Below are 20,894 nucleotides of genomic sequence, written 5' to 3' on the forward strand. Positions count from 1 at the left end.
TGTACTTCAAACGTGTACTATATACATACATCAGCAGCAAACAACTTTTTTTAAGGAATAAAAGTTTCCATGATGCACGTTAAATAACCGGACACCTAGACCTTCTCAAACAACTAAGATTTAATTCTCTTCAGATTCCCACTTCTTCAAAGTGTAAGGCATCCATTAAAAAATAATTTATGAATCCTCCATCACTTTAGTCCTGAGGTAAGACTACTCAGGACTACTACCACTACTAACCCAATGCCAAAACGATTAGAAACAGATTTATATCTATTTTCCCATTGTAGCCTTTCATTCTATGTTGAAAAAAACTCACAACTTCCTAAAAGCTTCTGTGAAAGAAACAATAGTTCTCGACACGTACTTGCAGTTAAACAAACCATTCTTCAAGCAAGAAAGATTTTATACTGCTAAGTATTTGGGTACTAAATTGTCACAATGTTACTCTTCACAGACCAGGTTTTAAGAACTGCAAAGAATTAATATCATTTATAGGCATTTTTCTGTTTCAAATTAGATCTCCTCCTTCATCTAAGAGGAGCATTAGTCCCCCAAAAAGACTTCTGTTTCAGTAGACAGAAGATGTACTTTCAATGTCTTACAAAACAAAAATCTCCATGATGCTCTTGAAGGATAACTCTCTCACACTTAAACCTTGTTACCAGTTTTCTAAAAGGCTTTTTTATTCTGGATTTTAGGATAGGTAAAAAGCAGCTGTCTCCCACATGGACACCAGCTTAAATCCACTCCTTTTGTTGTAGAAGCCCTCAGAAGGCAAGTCCATTGCACACAGGTGAGTGCAGTTAACAGCAACTGTGATAAATTCACAGTATGGCCACCAACAAATTAGTGAGATTAAGACAGGCATAAGTCATCAGCTCTTGTGGAAAGACAGACTTGTTCCAGTTCTGGCATAGTAAACCCTATCCATATTGAAGACTAGTGAGACGTAAGCCACAGGCACATAGAGGACGTCCTCTGCCTCCAGGCTTTGTTGTTTTAGCAAGTAACTTTTTTTAAAATTTGCCTCTCGTTTTCAGGAACACCTAATAAAAGCTCCCAAAGGAAGCCTGACATTCCTGTCAGTCATTACAAAAGAACACTCTTTCTCTCTCTAGTGGAGGTCTTGCCATACCTGTCCTTTACAGCAGTTGTACCAAATCACAAATCAGTAAACTGGGAGATATGCCAACAAGAGAAACCTACTTTTATTGTTTTATCCTTAAGAAGCAATACTCAATACAATTCCTGGCTTTGTGCAGTGAGAATGCCATTTAAACATCTAATCTTACATCTTTGCTTTCCAGAACTGTGTAGACATTGTACCATTCATTCTATTAATCCTATAATCTACAACAGCAGTTTCTGGTTTGAAAGACATTTCTGCAGGGCAGTAGGCAGGCTACAGAAAACTAACAGCTGTTTAATCTTTCAGGGAGATCCTCCAGCTTTAGGTTGAAAAAAGTGAATGCTGAACTTGTTCTGTGAACAGAAGACTTTGGCCTGACACGCTGTCTGTCTGGTACTTTCCACTGAACGTGGTAGGACAGACAGAAATTCTGCTCTTGCTGTAAAAACAGTCCTTAGCTAAAACTATGAAAACTGTCCAGAAGCTGGCCTAAAGGGAAAAAACCAGATGCAGTTGGAAGGGTTATGTCATACATATGGGAATATAATAAATATTTTACATACAAGAATATGCTTTTGGGTAGAAATCAACATAAACATGAAAATTGCCCTTCTTCACTACTGTGTGGGTAGGATCATTTTTATTGACATCGGAGACATTCAAAACAACATTGAAAATTAAGCTCTCAGTTAAGGAAGGGAGTTCACAGCACTTAACATCTACACAATGATTTCCAGAAAGAAAATTAAAAACTTCAATTCATTCACCAGGTTTCTACCCGCAACAAAGTTCATACAAGTTGCTCTAGATCTCAAGACAGACTAATCTTGTTTCGCTGTCACCTAGTTACTCTAGAACCATAGTGACAGCTTCAAGGGGAAAAAAGTTCATTTAGGCTCTTAAAAAAATACATTGAATGTTTCAGATGCATTTATGCCAATTCAGCATGTTACTTGACCTACAACACAGGTGGGATTATAAATCCTGCAGTACATCATTGTTGCTCTTGACGTAGCCTGGTATCTTACAAAGTTGAAGGTAGTACCATCTGGCAAAATAAACCAGCAAGCCTTCTGGAATAAATTCAAAGTACTAAAAGGACACTACAGTCTTCCAATCTATTACTATTCTGGCAAGAACACATATACACAAATGTGAGTCTTTAAAACCAATCTAGACAAAAATTCTGATCTTAAATGCATTGATATGGACAGCTATAAAGCTTTTTTTTTTTTTTTGGTAATAGACAAACAATTTATAAAAGATGTAGGAACATCTTCTAAAGCACCAGTTATGACAACTTTTATTATCAATTCCTATTCCCTCAGGGACAGTTTTACAGAAAGAAATTGGAAGTGAGGCAAGGAAAAAAACCCTCTTATAAAACTACTAGCTTTTGTCTTGCACTGGCTTATCTGTTAAAGCAGGTTTTAAAAGTATTTAAATGTAAATGTACATGGTGGGTGCCACCCCCAACCATGTCCCTCCCATCCAAGCAAATATGAATAGTGTTTCATTCACTATCCAATCTCTGCATGTTTCTGTAACTACTCAGGGAACAAACAGTTCTTATACCAAACCTAAGAAATTATAACACCAGGGAAATAACTTCTAGAATGTGACTTCTATAAAAACCTTTGGCTCATGTTATATATCATATCTCCAATGAAGCAAGTTTAAGGAGAGGAAGAAAAAACAATATTGAAAAGTGGAATGCAACCCTGCAAATTACGCAACAGCTTGCCACAGTTCCCAGACAGATGGAAGAGGTCCAACCCAAACAAAGCAAAGTTACCCATAAGTTAGGGACAACTGATTTGGAAACACAGCTTTTCCAGGACATTGAGGAAACACTAATACTAATTTTGATAATGATGGTATTTCTATTTTTCATTTAGAAGTTAAAATGGGTGTACTCCAACAACTGAAATAGCAAAACCTGTTTCTTTTCTTTTCCTCCTGAAATTCACTTTATTTCTTCCATTAGGAAGGGAGTGTAAGATATGCACGTGGCTTCCCTTTTTATTTGTTTAGTAACAAACTGAATAAAGCTGCCAATGTTCTTACAGAAGTTAGTGTAATGGTATGGTAGTATACCAAAAGGTTTTCAGCATAAAAAGGAAATAATATTTACTTAGGATTCCCACCCCTAAGGAAAATCCTGCAAGACATTTGTAAAAAGATAACAATAAGTAGGAAAAAAAGCACATACTATCTTAAATAAACTGCACTTAACAATAGGGAAAAAAATATTCAAACCACATAGCTCTCTGCAGCTGGGTCACAAAAAGAAAGGAAAAAGGTCACTGAAGTATTTACAAACCCTGTTTTCACACATGAATCAAAGTATTACTGTGTTTTCCATTTGGCTTTGAAAGCCATTAAGTGAAATTAAATATTTACATGTTTTGTTCTTTTTCCTCCACACAAAAGATGGATCTTATCTTGTTATCACAGCATTACTGGATGCAAAACTACCCCTTTTCAAAAGTAAATATTTCAGAATACCACCTTCTAGATTTTAACCTCTTGTCAAGAAAAGCTAATGTTATTTCGAAAGGTTAATCTTTCAGTGAGCCTCCTACAGTTTAAGGCATCTTTCTAATACTAATTCAAAACACATCAGAAGTTTCTCCAGGTTTTTAAACATTTAAGGTCAAATATTTTAATCATCTCATTCAAGAAAGTGGTGTCACACAGCATCAAAGAAAACTGCACAGACAGTGTGATAACAGAAAGGATCTGTATAACCTGCTTTTTCTTCTTCTACTTCCACTTACTGGAACGAACCAAACAGGGAAGTCCTGTTGAAACTACAAGACTAACAAAACTTTTAGCAGAAAATAGGAACTAGCTCCAGAAAGTCCTTAAACCATGTGAAAAGCAAACAACAGAGATGAAACTAAGAACAAGGAAGCTAGCTTACCAATGACTGGGAAAGCCAACAAGAAATCTTTCTTCTAGGATAAAAGTGAACAAATAGATGAAGATTGAACTTCTGAAACCCAAATAAGATTTTTTAAAAAAGAAAAAAGAACCAACACATAGGAACTGTAGGTATATGAGTCAGACTTAGAAATGAGTTACAAAAAGCCTTCCAGGGAAAGTCTGTCTGGTCTGCTCTCAAGGCTGTCAAAGCTGCTTTCTGTACCACAGGGAACTGGGGCAAACGAGTCTATCACAACCTCTTGGTCTTTTAAATGCAATTCAGTAGCCCAAACAGAAAGCTTTGCGCCAGCATGAAGCGTTCTATTCTCGAAAGGTCCCTTGTTTCACCTCCCGGCTACAGCACCGGGCGCATCTCACGGGTAGCAGGAGGGGCTGGAGGGGAGCGCCCGCCTGGAAGAGGCTTCGCCTGAGCTGTCCAGGGCGCGGGTGCTGAACGGGTCTCTGCCCTGCCAGGGGCTCCCCTCGGCTTTTGGGTTTTCCCCTTTTTTGGCTTCTACAGAGTGTGTATTAAACCCTGACCAGTTTATCCTTGACTATTACTCTTTTGTTAATCCTGTTATTATTAAATGCAGTTAGCCAAATACCACAACAATGACACAAATCGATATATTAATACGTGAGGTCTGTCTTCTCCAGCCAGGCCAGAATCAAGCCTTTTTAATAGTTTTTACTCTTGGTCTTTAGGCAATATTCACGGCTCAAAGATGCAACAATACTAACTGCAGTTTGTGTTAAGGATGACAAGGTATATGCAAGTGTAAAAAAAAATAAATCTGAAATCCCCCTCTATTTATACACCACTGGTGCCAATTTGTATGTACAGTCACAACTGTACTTTTGTCTGTGTCATGGAAAGGTTTTTCACAGCCTAATCAGATGCTTTGAGTTTTAAAGAATAATTGCAGTTGGCTTTCTTGTTTATACAGGAAGAAGCAACTTCAAGTTTACCAGCTAACACAAATAGTAATATCAGATAGCTCTCTACATAATTCTGTTTTTAATGAAGTCTCTTATCAATCTGTCCTCCTGAATCTGGCTAGGCAATGACCGACAGAAACAGCAACTTAAGTTTAAGACAGTTACTTTACTGTTAAATGTCATCTGCTTCATTACCATCCTGGTCCTTTTTTGTCAGAAACATCTAGCAAATTAGAGCTTTCTACAAGCCTAATTCAAAGTAGGCAGATATAAAAATTGAGAGATACTAAACTGTAACAGTGCAATAAATGCCCTTCACTTACATTTCAAGGCTATATACATTGTTGAAATTGTATCTAATAGCTACAAAGAGTCAAGTACAATTGAAAAGGAAAAAAGAGCCCTTCATATTTGCAATGAAGAAAGAACTACCCATTTATAAAAATGCATCAACTGCAAATTTCTGCATTCAAAATTGGGAATCAGTTCTGAAATAGTAAGAGTAATTTGCTTATTAGGAAGTTTTCCAGTGGTAAAATTAGTTGTCACAATAAAATACTCAAGGAAATGGATGGCTTTCCATTAAGAAATTAAGACAGAATAGATAAGCATCAATTGCTCAAAATGGGCTAAACCCAACTGATCCTGCATTCCAGTGCCGGGAAGGAACTGTTAACCTCAAAGTCCCTGCTGTGATCATCAACAAAGAGACTTTCACCCACCCATCACTCATTAGAATTAAATCTGTTCTTGTAACCCCTTTTGTGTAAAGTTTTTCAGGAAAAAACATTGTATGCCTACTAACCTAAAAATAATCATGAAAATTAATTTATAATGTCAAGAGCAAGGCCTGTTATTTTCCAACACACTGTGTGAGAAAGGAAAATGCACTGTTTAAGTATTGCATACAACAATAACTGACTGTAGTAGCTGTATCCTTCCTCTATATTTACCCCTCTATGGACAAGATATTGTGGTGATATTCCTAATCCTCAATTACAGGGTTCAATTGTCATACCATTCACTGACTTTCAGGGTTAGGAAAGCACCATTAAAATTACCTTGCAGTTTAGGAATTTCTGCAGAGGGCTATAAATCTAACAATTTAAAGATGTGAATACTGAGATTACAGAGGGAGCTCCTTTCCTTCAGCAGAGGAAGGAATCCTTGTCAGTTATATATGACAATTTCTGACAAATAGGATTATGCTCTTCAAGGCAGATTTGTGAGCATACCAAAAGTTCTGCACACGTAAGACTCGCTGAGTAAAGCTGTCCTCATCGTGGTTTAGATGTACCAGTAGCTTAGAAACATTGTACCTAGTACATTTATCATCACTCCCTGAAGGAGCACAAGGCTAAATATGTCAGAGAGAAACTACAGTAGGGAAAATGCAAGAAAAACAAGGTACTGACTTGAAGCTTTTCTTCCTTTCCTATTTCTATATGAAGTTTCACATGTCTGAAATGGAATTACAAATGTCTAATTTTGTAAATTCACACATCTGTAAAGCATAAACAGAAAACTGAGATTAGAATTTAATATGTGGACATTTAAGTTCCAGGCTTTAATGCCTTGTGCTCTATGTAGAGCACATTTACCCAGTTAGATCTTTGAGGAAGCAACTTTAATCAGTTTTAACTTGTATGCGCTTCAAAATACCGCTAACAAAAAGAAAAATTTACGTCTCAATTTTCAAGTTTCGGTAAATACAAATTAAAAAAACTGGAGACAAGAAAATACCTACAAACAGATACCCTAAAATAATTTCATCAAATTGGCCTCTCTTCTATTTGATATAGAGCTAATTATCTCTTTCAGCATGTTTCTCTTCAGTGTTACTCCTCCATTAATACTACAGATACAACTATTGCTAGATAAAACCAGGGTAACTTAAAATCCTGATTAAATATACTATCCAAAATCATGTCTTCCTAGGAAAAAAAGAAAAAAGTCCTAAACTAAGACACTGATTTTTTTTAAAAAACAGGAACATTTTAAATATCCAGCTAAATCAGTATTTCTGCAATTTATTTTTGTTTCCAATAGCACTTCAGTTACTAATACAAGCATAGCGAGTAAGATGACTCATCCGCACAGAAAACAGCAAGAGGGCAGAGAAAAGGAAGAAAAAAGGAGAGGCTCTGAACAAGCTAAACACACACACACACACAGCTTTAGTGTGTCACAGGATCACAGTTTAAGAGATTGGAAAACAACTGTATCAGCACAAATATCCATGCATCCTGATTCCCTCCAGGTAAGAGTAATGTAACAAACACCACCATTCCATACAGAATTGTCCCCTCCTCCCTCTTGCTTACAAATTTGGCATCTTTTTCAGAGGATTTCTTTGAGGTTAAAATTTTCTGGGGTACTTATGTTTTTCACTTATTTTAATTCTGCATCTTTATGGGTAGTGTCAGGCCAGCCACATGTTGAATACAAACATTTGTTTTTAAACATATTTCAAAGAATGCTTGCATTCTACAGCTAACAAAGTTTTACAGTTAAGAATAAGCTGCCACAGGACACAGCTGTCAAACAGCCCAGAAATAGTCCAAATCCATGATGGGAAAAGGAAGAAAAATAAGAGTCCTAAGAGGTGCATCTTATAATTAGTATTTTGCAGCACTTTGTAAAATGCAGAACATTTTACAAATATTACAGTTAAATAAAAGTAGAGACATTTGACTACTTGCAAGCATTTAAGAGCCTTCCTCATATTGACAAATTATGCATCACTTTTGTGTACTTAACCTGCAAGCTAAGGTATTTGTTGAGCAAAACAAGGGGAAAATCAGAATAATCCTCAAATTGATATCATCTCATCTAGACCAGAATACATTCAGGTCTCCCATTCTCAGCGCATTATATCAGACCTGTAGCTAGAGTAATTTCTGTTATTAAAAGGCAGTATAGCTACATTAATTAGCCCAGCACACTGTTTCTCAGCATAGTTAGCAATCCAGATCCACCACCAAACAAACAACATGGCTGTATCACTTTTTGGACTTGAAAAGCCAACAACATTCAATACCATGCTACACCCTCATTCAATACCACACTACACCCCACACGCTACGCTTGCCATTTTCATTAGTTAAGTAAGAACAGGTGGAATGGCAGAGATGGAAGGAATAACCTGTGGACAGCAAAATACAAGAACCATTTCTCCCGTATACTTCACAGGGATCAGCTTCATTTTTGGATGCTTTTGTCTACTCCTAGTTTTGCTGCTAAGTATGTGTTTTTCATCCGTAAAATACCAGGATAAAATACAAAATCCGTATGCCAGTATTTGCATCAGTAAATTAAAATTCAGCTAAAATGGAGGTCAATATCATTAGTCCACTGAATAAAAATCAGACAACAGCCATACATCTGCAAGTATTTTGCAGAGAAAGACTGCCATGTCTGTTACAACAAATATAAGGCAAGTCATCCTTATTGATAAAGACTGTTCAGAGTAAAATTTTTCCAAGAGTTGAAGGAAATTACAAACATTAATTCCTACTGACTTTTCTAACACTACTAAAAGCAATGACTGCAGCAGAGGCCCTGGAAATTTTTTGCTCTGTCACTTAGTAATAAATATTTTTTTGAAAAACTTGTTAAATATTTGACATTTTTTAATGTATTTAGCCAGTGGTCAAAATTCTTTGATCAAAGATTACAGCTAGCCAATCCCTAAAAGAAAATCAATACTGGCTAGAATTTAAAAACTAGAATACTTTCGACAACTACTGCATGACCTCTGGTTCCATGACAGCATAGATTTGCCTTATCTGTGTGAATAGGAACAAGCAATTTCAACACTGCTGTCAGCCCAAGTGGTCTTCACAAAGCTTAATTTTAGTCCACTTTTCACAAATCAACAGTTTTCCCCAACTGTTTAATGTCAAGAAATTATATCATCTGAGCTTAAAACTCTTTTGAACATTTCTTCTGAATAAAGCTTTAAAGCAAAATGTACAATCATTCAATACATTTAAAAGGTTGGTTGCCTGCACACCTGTAGAGGAAAGGCCTGTATACCAACCCAGCCCACTAGCAGGAACTCTTGCCCTCCAGCTCCAAATGTGTCCATCAGCTGCTTTTGACTTCATCAGCTGAACACAACCATGTGCCTTACAACTGGAGAGGCACAGTGGAACACATCATCCCCCACACTTGCACAATGTAGACCACATTATTTGTGTTAGCCTTCTCATTTCTTTCTTTGCAGCAGGACTAGTCCCACATTTGTACAGAACATTTCCTCCACTCCTTAGCTGTATGCTGTCACTGGATCTTGGTCTTACTGAGTGTGTGAAAACCAAAGTTTATTTTAGCACATGGTTTATTATGCCAACAATGGAATCTGCATTTCCTCCAAACTGAAAGCTATTTCAGTATTGTATGTTACTTCAAAAGCATTTTAAACACTTTGGTTTTTCACATCCATGGTTATGGAGAAGCCCAGTATCATCTGTCTTTGAAGTGTTATCGCTTACAAAACACACAAATTCATGGATATAAACTAATCCAAGGCTGAGTTGTAGCAAACATACAATTAAAGCTAACTGAAGAGTAATATAATTCAGTCCTTAAGAAGTGAGGCAATGCCTGTACGCTTGTCATCTAGTATCTAAATGTTAGTCATCTAGTATTCAAATGTTCAGACAGCTGAATTAGATATTCAAAGGGTGTTTCTTTGATAGCGTGCAGCCCTTTTACATATGTGAATTTCATGCCGTTTTCACTCACATGCTGTTCTAGTAGATCATTTCTCTTCAGACAGCCTTATGGCTCTATTGCACGGGTGAACCAGGTATTTTATTTCTTTAAAAAGAACTTCAAAAATACAAAAGTAGTTTTACCATTATATTTTATTATTTTGGAATTGTGATTCATTAATAGATTAATAGAGCTTTAACAAAAATTGGAGTCTTTTTTGGTTTGTTCTGAACTTAGACAAACTACTTGTTATGTATTTAGTACTACTCCCAATATAGAAATACAACAAGTATAAGTCCACATTGATCTGACTACCTCTAATAACTATACCCACATCAATAAGGGGGAAAAAACCCAAACCAAAACACTCAAACCAATCTTAATTAACCATTAAGGTTTCAAAATCACAACACAAAAATTAAAAAGCTCTAGAGGGAAGTTGCATAGGTAACCCTGTATTTGGGCCCTTCACACCTGAACTCAGTCTCAGGACACTTCATCAAAATCACCTCTGAAGATGAATCATGCTTATCCAGTTTAAGAGACTATAGAAGCCCTGAGCCACTTGCTGCACAAGCATAATATGCCTTCCAATATTCAGAATGCAGGTGTGTGATTTTAAACTCACTCTGCCCAAAGGACAGCAAAACACCCAAGAAAATGGACAACAAATCCTCAAGCCTGACATCTTAGACTTTAGTATCCCTGCTTTAGGCTACTCTAGTCATCCTTGTTGATGCAGCAAAGACAATGAGAAGAACAAAGACTGTCTCACAGTGAAAGCAGTTAAATGACCATAGAGATCTGCATTTTACTATTGACACAGTTCTTTACATTCTGGAGATTGTCCACCATTATCTCTCTGAAGTTTGCTTAACTGAGGATGCTCTGCTCTATTTGAGAGGGCCACAGCATCTTCTCAAGACAGGCAAGACTTTTCCCTATACTGGAACTTCATATTCATGGTCAAGAATCAAGGAGGAGTGATGTTCTTCAGTTCACAAGAAGTAAAACTCCTGATAGTTGCAGGAAGTCAGGATTCAAAAGTGACATGAATTTCAGGGAACTATGAGGATTCTTGGTAGGGAGACAGTTTATTTTCTGAGTTTTCTGAAAGACTATCACCAGATTGGTCCAGATTTCATTATAAAAGACAGTTTTTTAAAATTCTCAAAAATACTGTCTGTTGTTCAGGCAATCTGCAGAAAGCACTTCTAAGCAGTCTTCTCTTTTGCTGCACATGGAAGACTTCACCAGTTTTAAGCATCTTTCATGAAGGCCACATCTGTTAGTGTACACTATGACAGTTTTTATTTTAGCAGTACAGAAGAACTGCATTTAGGTTATGCTTAGTGCAATTCAGCAAGAACCCATCCTTCAATTTTGTGTCAAATTCAATACTCAATGCATCTGTATTTTAATAAGACATGGGTCCCTCCCCTTTTTGCATTGAGTCCTAATGATTTAAAAGATGTGCTAAGTGGCTTAACTATATTTCAACTCAAGCAAATGTATATACACCAATACTTGATGAAAAAAAATTTCGAGGAGAATCATTAACTACAACTTCATTTTTCCTCACAGAATAGCCTTTATGCATGTCCAGGCAATGTGCTAGTACTGACATAACAAAGAATGTCATTTACTAGCATTGATACTACTTCAGATGCTCAACTAACATCTCATAACTAAAAACCCCACCTTCAATTTTTAAAACCGTAATGAATTAAGAACGGTCAGGGTTAGGTTAATGGTTGGACTAGATGATCTTCAAGGTCTTTTTCAACCTAGATGATTCTGTGATTCTGTGAAATTGCAGTATAAATCAATCTGACATAGGGACTAATTATGGTAGCCCAACTAGGAAGTGTTTTGAACACCACTAGTTTTAAAAGCCAATTACAGTTAAAATGTTGCTAAATAATTGCTTTATATAAATGACACTTTGTATGGAAAGCCAAATAAATTGTAACAGCTCTTTTTTTTCTTGCCATTATTCTTAGGTGAATTTATTGTAAGTTACTAAAAGACATGCAAAGTGCATGCCAGATGAGAACTCTGTATTTATAGCACACCAAGTCAGTCAGCAAACAGAATCTACTAAAAATATCCACAATGGTATGCAGCACACCCACCCTTTGGGGACTATTCACAGGCTGTGGTGGTCTGACTTTTAGACAGAGCAGACAGGGAAGAAGAAAACACTCAAGTAGGTCAGTTCCTAAAGACGACTAAGAGTAACAGAGTCAAATCCCACACAACATTTCATATTTTGTTTGGCGGGCAGGCAGACATCCCGAGCCCTATGAGATTTTTCTGCATGCTTCCTGACGTCTCTAGGTCAATACTATGCAATTTCCATGGACAAAACAGAAGAATGTCCTGAGTGAAAGTGAGAACCGGTCTCATTCTTTCTATGGCTTACCCTCCCATTTTTGCAAGCATCAGGAATTTGAAGCCTACTGAACAATAGATGTCAAAGAGTTCTGGATGCACACCGAGACATCCTTATGAAAGTCCACGATGATCATTTACAAAGGAAAGGTGGTCTTGGGAACATAGGCACTTGTTTAGGAAATACCTAACCAGAGAGTAGACAGCAAAAACTTTCCTGGGTGTTTAAGAAGTGCTGTTCTGGTTTTACTCAGGTAATTGTGTTTTTCATACAAATTGTTTTCTTTTGATTGATAAGATGCAAGTCTTTAAAGATATTCCAAAATGGAAACTCAGAGCACTCAAAGCTTTCTCACTATTTCTTTCCATGGGTTAAACATCTGCAAGAACAACATGTTCCATTACCACAGTAAATGAACACAATCTGTAGAAAAGACAATATGTCTCTCCTGAAACTAATTAAACCATTAATGACCAGTAGACACACTGCAGAAAAATCTTGAAAATAATACAAATTTGGTTCATGCATCTGCAAATAGCAGGGGAAACCTACCCAAAAATCTTCATAACATTATTCAAAACTTAAAAGTTTCACGCAAGGCTAAGACAGCAAATCAAGAACATGTATACAATGAAGTTTTCCATGAGCAGCTGGCAGGAACGGGAATAGGAGAACTTACCCAAACAGATGGGTAGGCAACGCAGTTTAAAAATAGTTTTGAATTTCTAGCAGTGACAAAAGGCTTTCTTTATAAGAAAAAGAAATGACTTGGAAGATTGTTGGAGACTAGTCTGCAATTATGTGAGAACATGAGGAGAGGCACACTGTCAGGATATCAAGGTTAGATAGGTATTCAGAAGACATTAAAGAGGAAGGCCTTTGTTTGAACTGGCATTGCAAAGGCTCAATCAGGTATTATCGCTGTCTTCATAGCCAAAAGAAATATTTATATATGCTATTACAATTGGGCTGTTTCCTTTTCTTCAGACGATTAACTATTTACATTTCTCCCCTAAATGCAGTGCTGCCATTTTTATTATTTGGCTTCTCCTAACCCCTTTTGTTTGCTGGGCAGGAGGAGAAGCAGCCCTTCAAAGACCCTCTATCACTCACCTCAGTCATTACTCCAGTGTCTCAAGCCTCTCCTCATCACAGAGACCTGTCTCCAACTGAAGGAAACAAAACATGGCTCCCAGGAGCTTCACTAGCACTACCAGAAGATGCAAACAGTTATTTTAGCCGATTTGTCCAAACACTTAACATTTGAGACTAAAAGCACTCTCCTGACTGAGCTGGAGCAGGTGGATGGTGGTGTTGAACTTTTTGCTACTTTCTCCTGTCCCCTCCTTAGGAGAGTTTACATCTCTGCTCCCAACCAGGAACTGTATGCTGCCCACTGTATGCACGCAGGAACAACAGAGCCCACTAAACACAGTGAGACCCTGAAAAGGGATGGGATTCCTCAAACCCATCTGTCAGAACAGCTCTTCCAAAACTCCTTATCAATAGACTTACCCTTGGACTGCTTTCCTAGCACACTGGATTTTTCAATCTGTATTTTGGTTAATGGAATGCTAATAAATTTCCAAAACCTCACGTATCTTCAGAGACTGCAGAAGTGACTCTTTCTCTCACTTAGGAGTCAACTCATCGGTATAACTGAAGAGAAAATGAAGCACATCTATCTATCCCCCGTCTGTGGTTGTTGTGAAGTTATGTGTATGTTTCTATTTCTTCCAGCTTTCAGACTGGTCTCCATTGTAACCTTCTTCTACAATCAGCAGACTTCAAGCCAGCCTCTCATTGTTATTGCTCTCATTTTTCCAAAGTGGACAAACATAGATGTGATTGTGTTTCACTGGTGCAGCCAAGTGAATAGAAACAAATCAAAACACCAAAGCAGCAACAGCCTCTTAGCTTTCACTGTTCTGCACCTTGTAAGACCTACGAACTGCAACAGCAAAACTATCTGAAAATGCACCTGAAAATTTTTGTGTTCACAGCAGCAAATAGCAGTGTTATCATACCTCTAAAAAAAGGCAGAATTTGTATGGAAAAAACATAGCTTTTATTAGACCAAATCCTTACACTCTTCCCTCATTCTGAATGAGTAGAAAGTAATTTAGAGAAATATATTTTATTGAAGATTCACTGGCCTTCCTCAAACATAAAAAAAAAAATTCCCAACTGCCAGGAAGAGAAGGTATTTTAAGTTGTACCAAGGTATCCAGCCTGAAATTGCAGTAGCAAGTTTCACTGCTTCTAACATGAGGCTATCCCAACAGTCTTGTTGCAAAGCACACTTCCCAACGCTTCTCCCACCTCAGGGGGCAGAGACCTCAGAGCTACAACTTCGGCTAGCAAAACAGGAGCACCACTGAAGTCTGGAGTGTTGAAGAGTTTCACAGATTCTCAAAGCAATAGTACTTGTGTGATACTGGGAAAGAAGGGCAAGGAAGATAGTCATACCCCCCACCCAGAAAAGGTGTGAGAAAGATGAAGAGAACTTCAAGAACATATTCAAATGTACCATATAACTAAACAGATCAGATGGAAACCAAAACAAGATTTAAGTAATTCAGGTTATAACCTCAAGCTTTCACGAACTTTCTTCTATAGAGTGAAGAATTCATTCATTACTTCTACCAGCTATTATTACAAACAAATGCCACTATAACATACCGATAAGGTTCAACCCATACTGTGCTATGTACATTCAGTAGCTGACAATAAATCCTGTACCATGAAGTACTTCATAAAAAAGCCTGATCATGATTTGGCTTAAGAACCTAAAAAGCCTAACAAGCTTCCTTCTCCTAATAAAGTTGAACAGATGCAACTTAATCTCCAAATTATTACTCCAAGTCTTGACATAGGCCTGAGACCTGTCAACAGTTGTATCTGACAATATATATTTAAAAACTTGTCTATAAACACATCCTATAAAATTGTATATGACCACATATAACACAGTCTGAGATTTCATATAATACTTGTACAGTCTCTCCTCAATCAACTTGAATGAAAAACTGATGTGGAAATTTAAGAGACTCAATATGTAACATTTCTGCTATCTTCCGTCGAATTTTTACATATCCTTCCCTAAGAGACTTTTAAAGACAAAAAAATATTTAAAGGCTTTATTCTTGTCTTACAACAACATTCCCAAGAAGAGATTGAAATCTGAACACCAGAAGGATACTTATACTATGTGTTTTCACCAAGAATTCTCCCTGTTGTGACCACCCAGAAGGAGGATAACAAACATGAAGTGGGTTCTGAGGAGCTGTCAACATTTTAAGTGACAGAAGTAACACATCAGCAGTTACTCAAAGCAAAGAAATTTCCAAAAGACCATCCATTTTTAACTGAACCAGTTGTCGCAAGCATCACTGGCAAAACCAAGCTATATTGTAACTACAGCAGTAGCTTTGCTGCACTGCCAACAGTCTAGGCAGTAATACTTAGTTTTTCCTCTGTGTTTTTAAGAAGTAACTGTAGATCTCAAGGCCAATTCTTCTACATGCGGTTCTTAACGGAAGATAAGAATATTTACTGTGGGACTGGGAAAGAGGGGAAGTTCCATTCACTGAGGAACAGAGCGGGAAACTACTGGTCAAAATTCCTAATAACAGTGTTATCACCTTAAAGGAAGCTGGAACTCGGCGCTGTGTTGCAAGAAAGCACTTGAACGTCACGCGCAGGTTTGGCCTCTGCATCTGGGAGTGTCATAAGATCTTATGGAATTTGGGTCTCACTCTGCTTAATGCTCTAAGTCTATTCCAGGCATGCTTGCAGCACAAAAAGATGAACGCATGTATATTTCTTTTTTCGTGAGACCAAGGCCCCAATTATTCAGTAAATTGAACTCTCCCTGAGACGAGACATAAGGTTACATAGCAGTATTTACTCTGTCATACTTTGGTCATAAAGGGCTGAGGTCAGACAGGAACATCAGACCCTCACAGTCAGGAAAGGCTGCTGCTACTACTACAGTTCCTATTAAAGGAAGAGAGAAAATAACTGATCATACTTTCCAATACATTAACATACAATAACATAATACTTTTTATATTCTCGTTCAAATGGCACATTAACAAGCATAGTATGGATTTAAGTATGTTACATTAGAGACTTAATATTTATACATTACTTCAGCATGCAAAGCTGCTCAGTAAAAGTGACAATAGAGTGTAATTCACTAATGGCAAATTAATTACAGTAATTTAACAAATGCAACACCCACGTGTCACTGATTGATGAAGCCAAGCAGTATGCCTAAAAACATACATAGTTGGAGATTCAGTTCAACTTACGGAAGTTATTCGTGTTCTTTTTTATTTTCACTTTCACAGAATTGCTATGCTAATTATCAAAATTAATTTCAGTAGTTTTCGAGACAAAAAGAAACAATTCAGCTAATTTGCGAGTTACAAAACAAGGGAGGGAACTTCAAGCATGCTCATGAGATACAAGATAAATGCCAGATACCACACCTAGACAGGCTTGAGCTAGTTACCATCACGCCAAAAACAATGCTTCAAGTTGTTTTTCACCACACTGATGCTACTGATGTATGATCTCCAGTGGGGCCACTCATTCTAAGCGTCTGGTTATTACAAGGAATCAAGCAAACACAAAGCACGTGGCGAAATAAGGATGCCAGCATTCAATGTGATGTGGTATAATGTATCACTGATATTACAGAATATTTAAATTGCAAAAAAGAGTGATGTTTCAAGTGAGGCCTTCTTCACAAGTGTTGCAGCTTTATGATTAAACAGTTATTCATCCCTATAAAAAATACTAAGATTTTTAGAAGAGAAAAAGCAAGTAGATTCATGACCATCTTGTGACCACATAAGGACAGTGTATTTTGAAACTTGCCACTCAAACGCCTAACATACAAGATGCCTTATTTCTTAGTCAGTAGATGAAGAGAGTGTACCCCTCCTGGCGCTCTTCCTCACCAGGAAAAGTAACAAGCTTTGCATCATTTCAGCCTATATCCTCTTTAATATGCCAATTTCAGAGATTTGCAAAAGACAAAATATGGTGTAGTACAGCCATTAATAGATTATTGCGTGCTATAGAAAAGTACGATCAAATTCAGTTATTCTGAAGAGACCTTCCTGCATCTGAATAAACAGTTTCCTAGGTTATTGATCCTCATCGCTGCATTTACATTTAATCCAGTCCCTCCTGGCAGCAAGTCAGGTTGCAAGACAATGTTTAGGCAAGGAGGGGGAAAAAAAAGTTTTACCTTTGAGCAACAACTGGCTACATATTTTACCGATTCCCTTGTGCTTAGCACGAACTGCACGATACTCCGTGGTGGGGTACACTTTCACCACCAAGAGAAACACATGCATCTTCTTCCCCCACAAGCTACCATGGTGGTATAAGGAGCATCCTTGCAACAAAGCACTCCTATTGAGCAGTTTGGTCCTATGAGAATAGTTATGTTTTCTTTCTGAAGGGCAAATATTCCTTTATTATAATTGGGTTTGACAGCTTTCTGTTAACGTTCAACCATTGCACTGGGAGGAGGCAGATTTTAGATGTAGGAAGTAACAGCTATGCTGTCTTCAGGGCGACACATTGGTGGCAAGCCACGTGACAGAAACCTTGCTCACCCTACAAGGGTCAGACTGAAGAAGCTCTGCTTTGGCTAAAACCAGGTTGCATTACCAAAAATAAGAAACCCCAGCCTACTACAAGTAGCATTCACAAATGGATTAACTAGAATACAGAAACATAGGAATTTTACATTAGCCTCCTCCTTCCTAAAAGAAAGCGTTTGGGGAAGTTGGTTAGTATTCAGACAGGTTATAATATGCATGTATATTAGAATTATGAAGAGAATGAATCCACTAAAAAAGTCACCTTGCATCTTAACGTTTGACTTACTCGACCAACGACCTTTAGAATAAGCAGTACCAAAAGCAGTCAGCAACTCTGAAAGCGGTTGGCAACTTACAGGCAGATTTTTAAGGTAAAGAACGCAGGCAGTAAAATGCAAGTCCTACACCAGCCCCTATTCATCTCAGTATCACGGGAAAGACAAAAAACTATGACAACTTGCTCCACGTTTAATATGCCTCTTAAAGGGCCTCAGCTTCTCGGTTAATTCAGAGTTGAGCTGAGTGTTTCTCCTGCCTCAAGCGCACACGCGGCCGTCCTCAAGGCTGTACGGTGCCGGCGCTGCAAGCCTGCGCCTCAGCGGCACGGACAGCTAATCCGGCTCGGCTCGGCTCTTAGGGGGAAAATAAGCAAAGAAACTTCCTTTAACTTCTTTTTTTCTTAATCGACTTTCAGACCCGAGAACTCGGAAAGAGGAACAAGCATCAGCCACGTGTTAATCAGTACTTAAAGAGGGGTTTGGTGCCATTTTAGAATAAACTGCGGAGACACATGATCCAATTAAATTCTAATTATGTAAGTAGCAGGCAAGAGTATTTACACAGGCACTGATTACAGCTATTACAGTCTAAAGTCGCGGCCGGAGAGGCTCCGCTTCCTCCTCGCCGTCCCGAGCGCACCGCCGCGGGCTTCGTTTCATTTTTAACCTCCCCCCTTCACAGCTCTTGTGACAAACAATGGGGGACGCTCCCCTGAAAACCCCATCTCCAAGCCGTGCCACCCCCACCGCCGGGCGGGCTCAAGACTGGGAGAGCCGCCGCTCTCCCCGAAGTCACGATTCATTTACCCGTCCCGCCGCGGCGCCGGGGAAGGACCCCACACCCCCCGCGCCCCCCCCGGCCCGCCGAGCCCCCAGCCCCGCCGCGGCGGCAGAAGCCGCTCGGCCCTCCCGGCCCTTACCTCCGAACAGGTGCGGCGAGAGGTGAGCGGGCAGCGAGCCGATCACCAGCCGGGGCCCGCCGGAGGAGCCCCCGCCGCCGCCCCCCGCTGCCCGCTCCCGGCCGCCCTCCTCCGGGGTGCTGCTGACCGAGTCCTGCGAGCCGTAGGGGCCGCTGCTGTGGGGGATGTTGAAGGCGGACTGCGCGGCCCGGGCCCCGGAGGCGGTGGCCCCCCCTAAGGACCTGCTCCGGGGAGCCGACCCCGCGGCCACCGACGCCGCTGCTCCGCCGGCCGCCGTCGCGCCTCCGGGAGCGGCGTGAGGAGGCGCCGCCGCCAGGTGCGCGTACCGCCCGCCAGCGCCTGCCGAGCGCCCGCCGGTCCCGTTAGCGCCGCCGCCGCTGCTGCTGCTGCTGGAGGAAGGTAAATCCCCGCCCGAGTACGCCCGGGTGCGGCCATTGGCGGCGGTGGGGCTGCTCTGCTTCGCGCCCATGGTCCCGCCGCCGCCGCCTCCTCCTGGCGCTGCCCGGTGCCCTTCGCCGCCGCCTTCCCCGCGGCGCCCGGGGGTGGTGGGAGTCCGGCCGCGGCGGGGGCGATCCGAGGGGCGAGTCGCGCCGGGGACCGGGGGCGTAGGGGGGAGAGGGCGCGCCGGGGGAGGGGAACGGGTCGCTCGGTGGGTCGGTGCCGAGAGGGGAGAAGCCGCCCGTCAGGATCCGGCTCAGCTGGCGGCCCCGGGGCGGCCGCTGCTGGCGGGTCTGGGGCGCCACCATGAGCTGCTCGGGACGGTGCTGGCTCCCGCCGCGCGGCCGCTCGGCCCCGCCACCGCTGCTGCTGCTGCGCCCGCCGCCGCCGGGACCGCCGCCGCCATCCTCCTCCTCCTCCTCCTCCGCCGAGCCCTGTGGGGGGCAACGGCGGCAGCAGCGCCGCCGAGGCCGCTCGCTCGCCCGCGGCGCGCCGTGCCTGTGCCGGGGGAGGCGGGAGGGGGCGGTCACCCCGGCGCAGCCGCTCCTCTACCGTGTCGCCATACTGGGGGCGGCACCAGCGGGCGGGATGGGGAGCGGTTACGGCGGCAGGAGCCGCCGCCTCTCCTTCCTTCCCCCCCCGGCGAGGGACCGGCCCCGGGCGGCGCGATGGCCCAGGCCCGCCGCCTCGCCTCGCCCCGCCGCCTGCCCCTCTCCTCCCGCAAGGTGCGGGGCAGGGCCAGGCGGGCGGGCGCTGGGCGAGGCCGCCCCGGGGCCGCTCCCCTCGGCAGGGCGAGTCCCCGAGACCGGGCTGCGGCGGGAACCTGCCGGGACACACACACACACACACACACCACCCACATCCCCCGGGGCGGGGGGAGCGGCTGCCCGCTCGCCTGAGGGTCAGTGCCGCCAGGTGCCGGCTGCCCGCTCGCCTGAGGGGCCGAATGCCGCGGGGTGCCGGAGCGGCCGCCCCGACGGGGAAGGAGGTAAAAGCCAAAGTGCCGCCGGTGGTTGCGGGCCGGGCGCGGCGGCCGCCCCGCCTCCCCCGCCGCTTCCCCCGGGGCCGCGCTCAGTGTCGAGTCCCGCCAGGTGAAGGGCGGGAGGCGGCCCGCTGAGGCGGCCGGTGCCCTCCTGCCGCGCCGCTGCCCGGTTGGCCGCGGCAGCCTCGGCGAAGCGGCCGGATGCCCGGGCCCCGGCTGAGGGCCGAAGGGCGCCGCCCGCCGCTCCCCGCGCCTGGGCCTGGGCCTGGGCGTGGCGGGGTAAGGGGCCGCTTCCCCGGGCGGGGCCTTCCAAGGCGGGCGGCTTGCTGTGAGCCTGGCTCTCGGGGTACAGGGTACCTGCGGGGGAGAAGCTGGACAAGAAGGGTGGAAATCTCTTTCATCTTTGTTTCACAGGCGGTACAGGAAAATCCCGTAGACCTCAGTCTCTCACTTAGAGAAAAACTCCCGTTGTTATTGATGAGGTTGACTAACAGCCAAACAGATTGGCCCTGTGAATTATACCAATGTGGATAACGGGC

The 20,894-nt window shown here is 41.8% G+C and overlaps 1 protein-coding gene across 1 annotated transcript in view; it reads right to left on the reverse strand.

Moving 5' to 3' along the window:
• The window catches only part of ZNRF2 (zinc and ring finger 2), a 56,827-nt gene extending 36,975 nt beyond the window's left edge, over nucleotides 1-19,852 (reverse strand). Inside the window, exon 1 of the mRNA XM_074839712.1 lies at nucleotides 18,936-19,852. Within this exon, the coding sequence (XP_074695813.1) occupies nucleotides 18,936-19,404 (469 nt within the window). The 5' untranslated portion in view covers nucleotides 19,405-19,852. The remainder of the gene's footprint in view (nucleotides 1-18,935) is intronic.
• Nucleotides 19,853-20,894: the final 1,042 nt, after the last annotated feature.

This window comes from Strix aluco, chromosome 1 (genome assembly GCF_031877795.1).
Source record: "Strix aluco isolate bStrAlu1 chromosome 1, bStrAlu1.hap1, whole genome shotgun sequence".
NCBI lineage: Eukaryota > Metazoa > Chordata > Aves > Strigiformes > Strigidae > Strix > Strix aluco.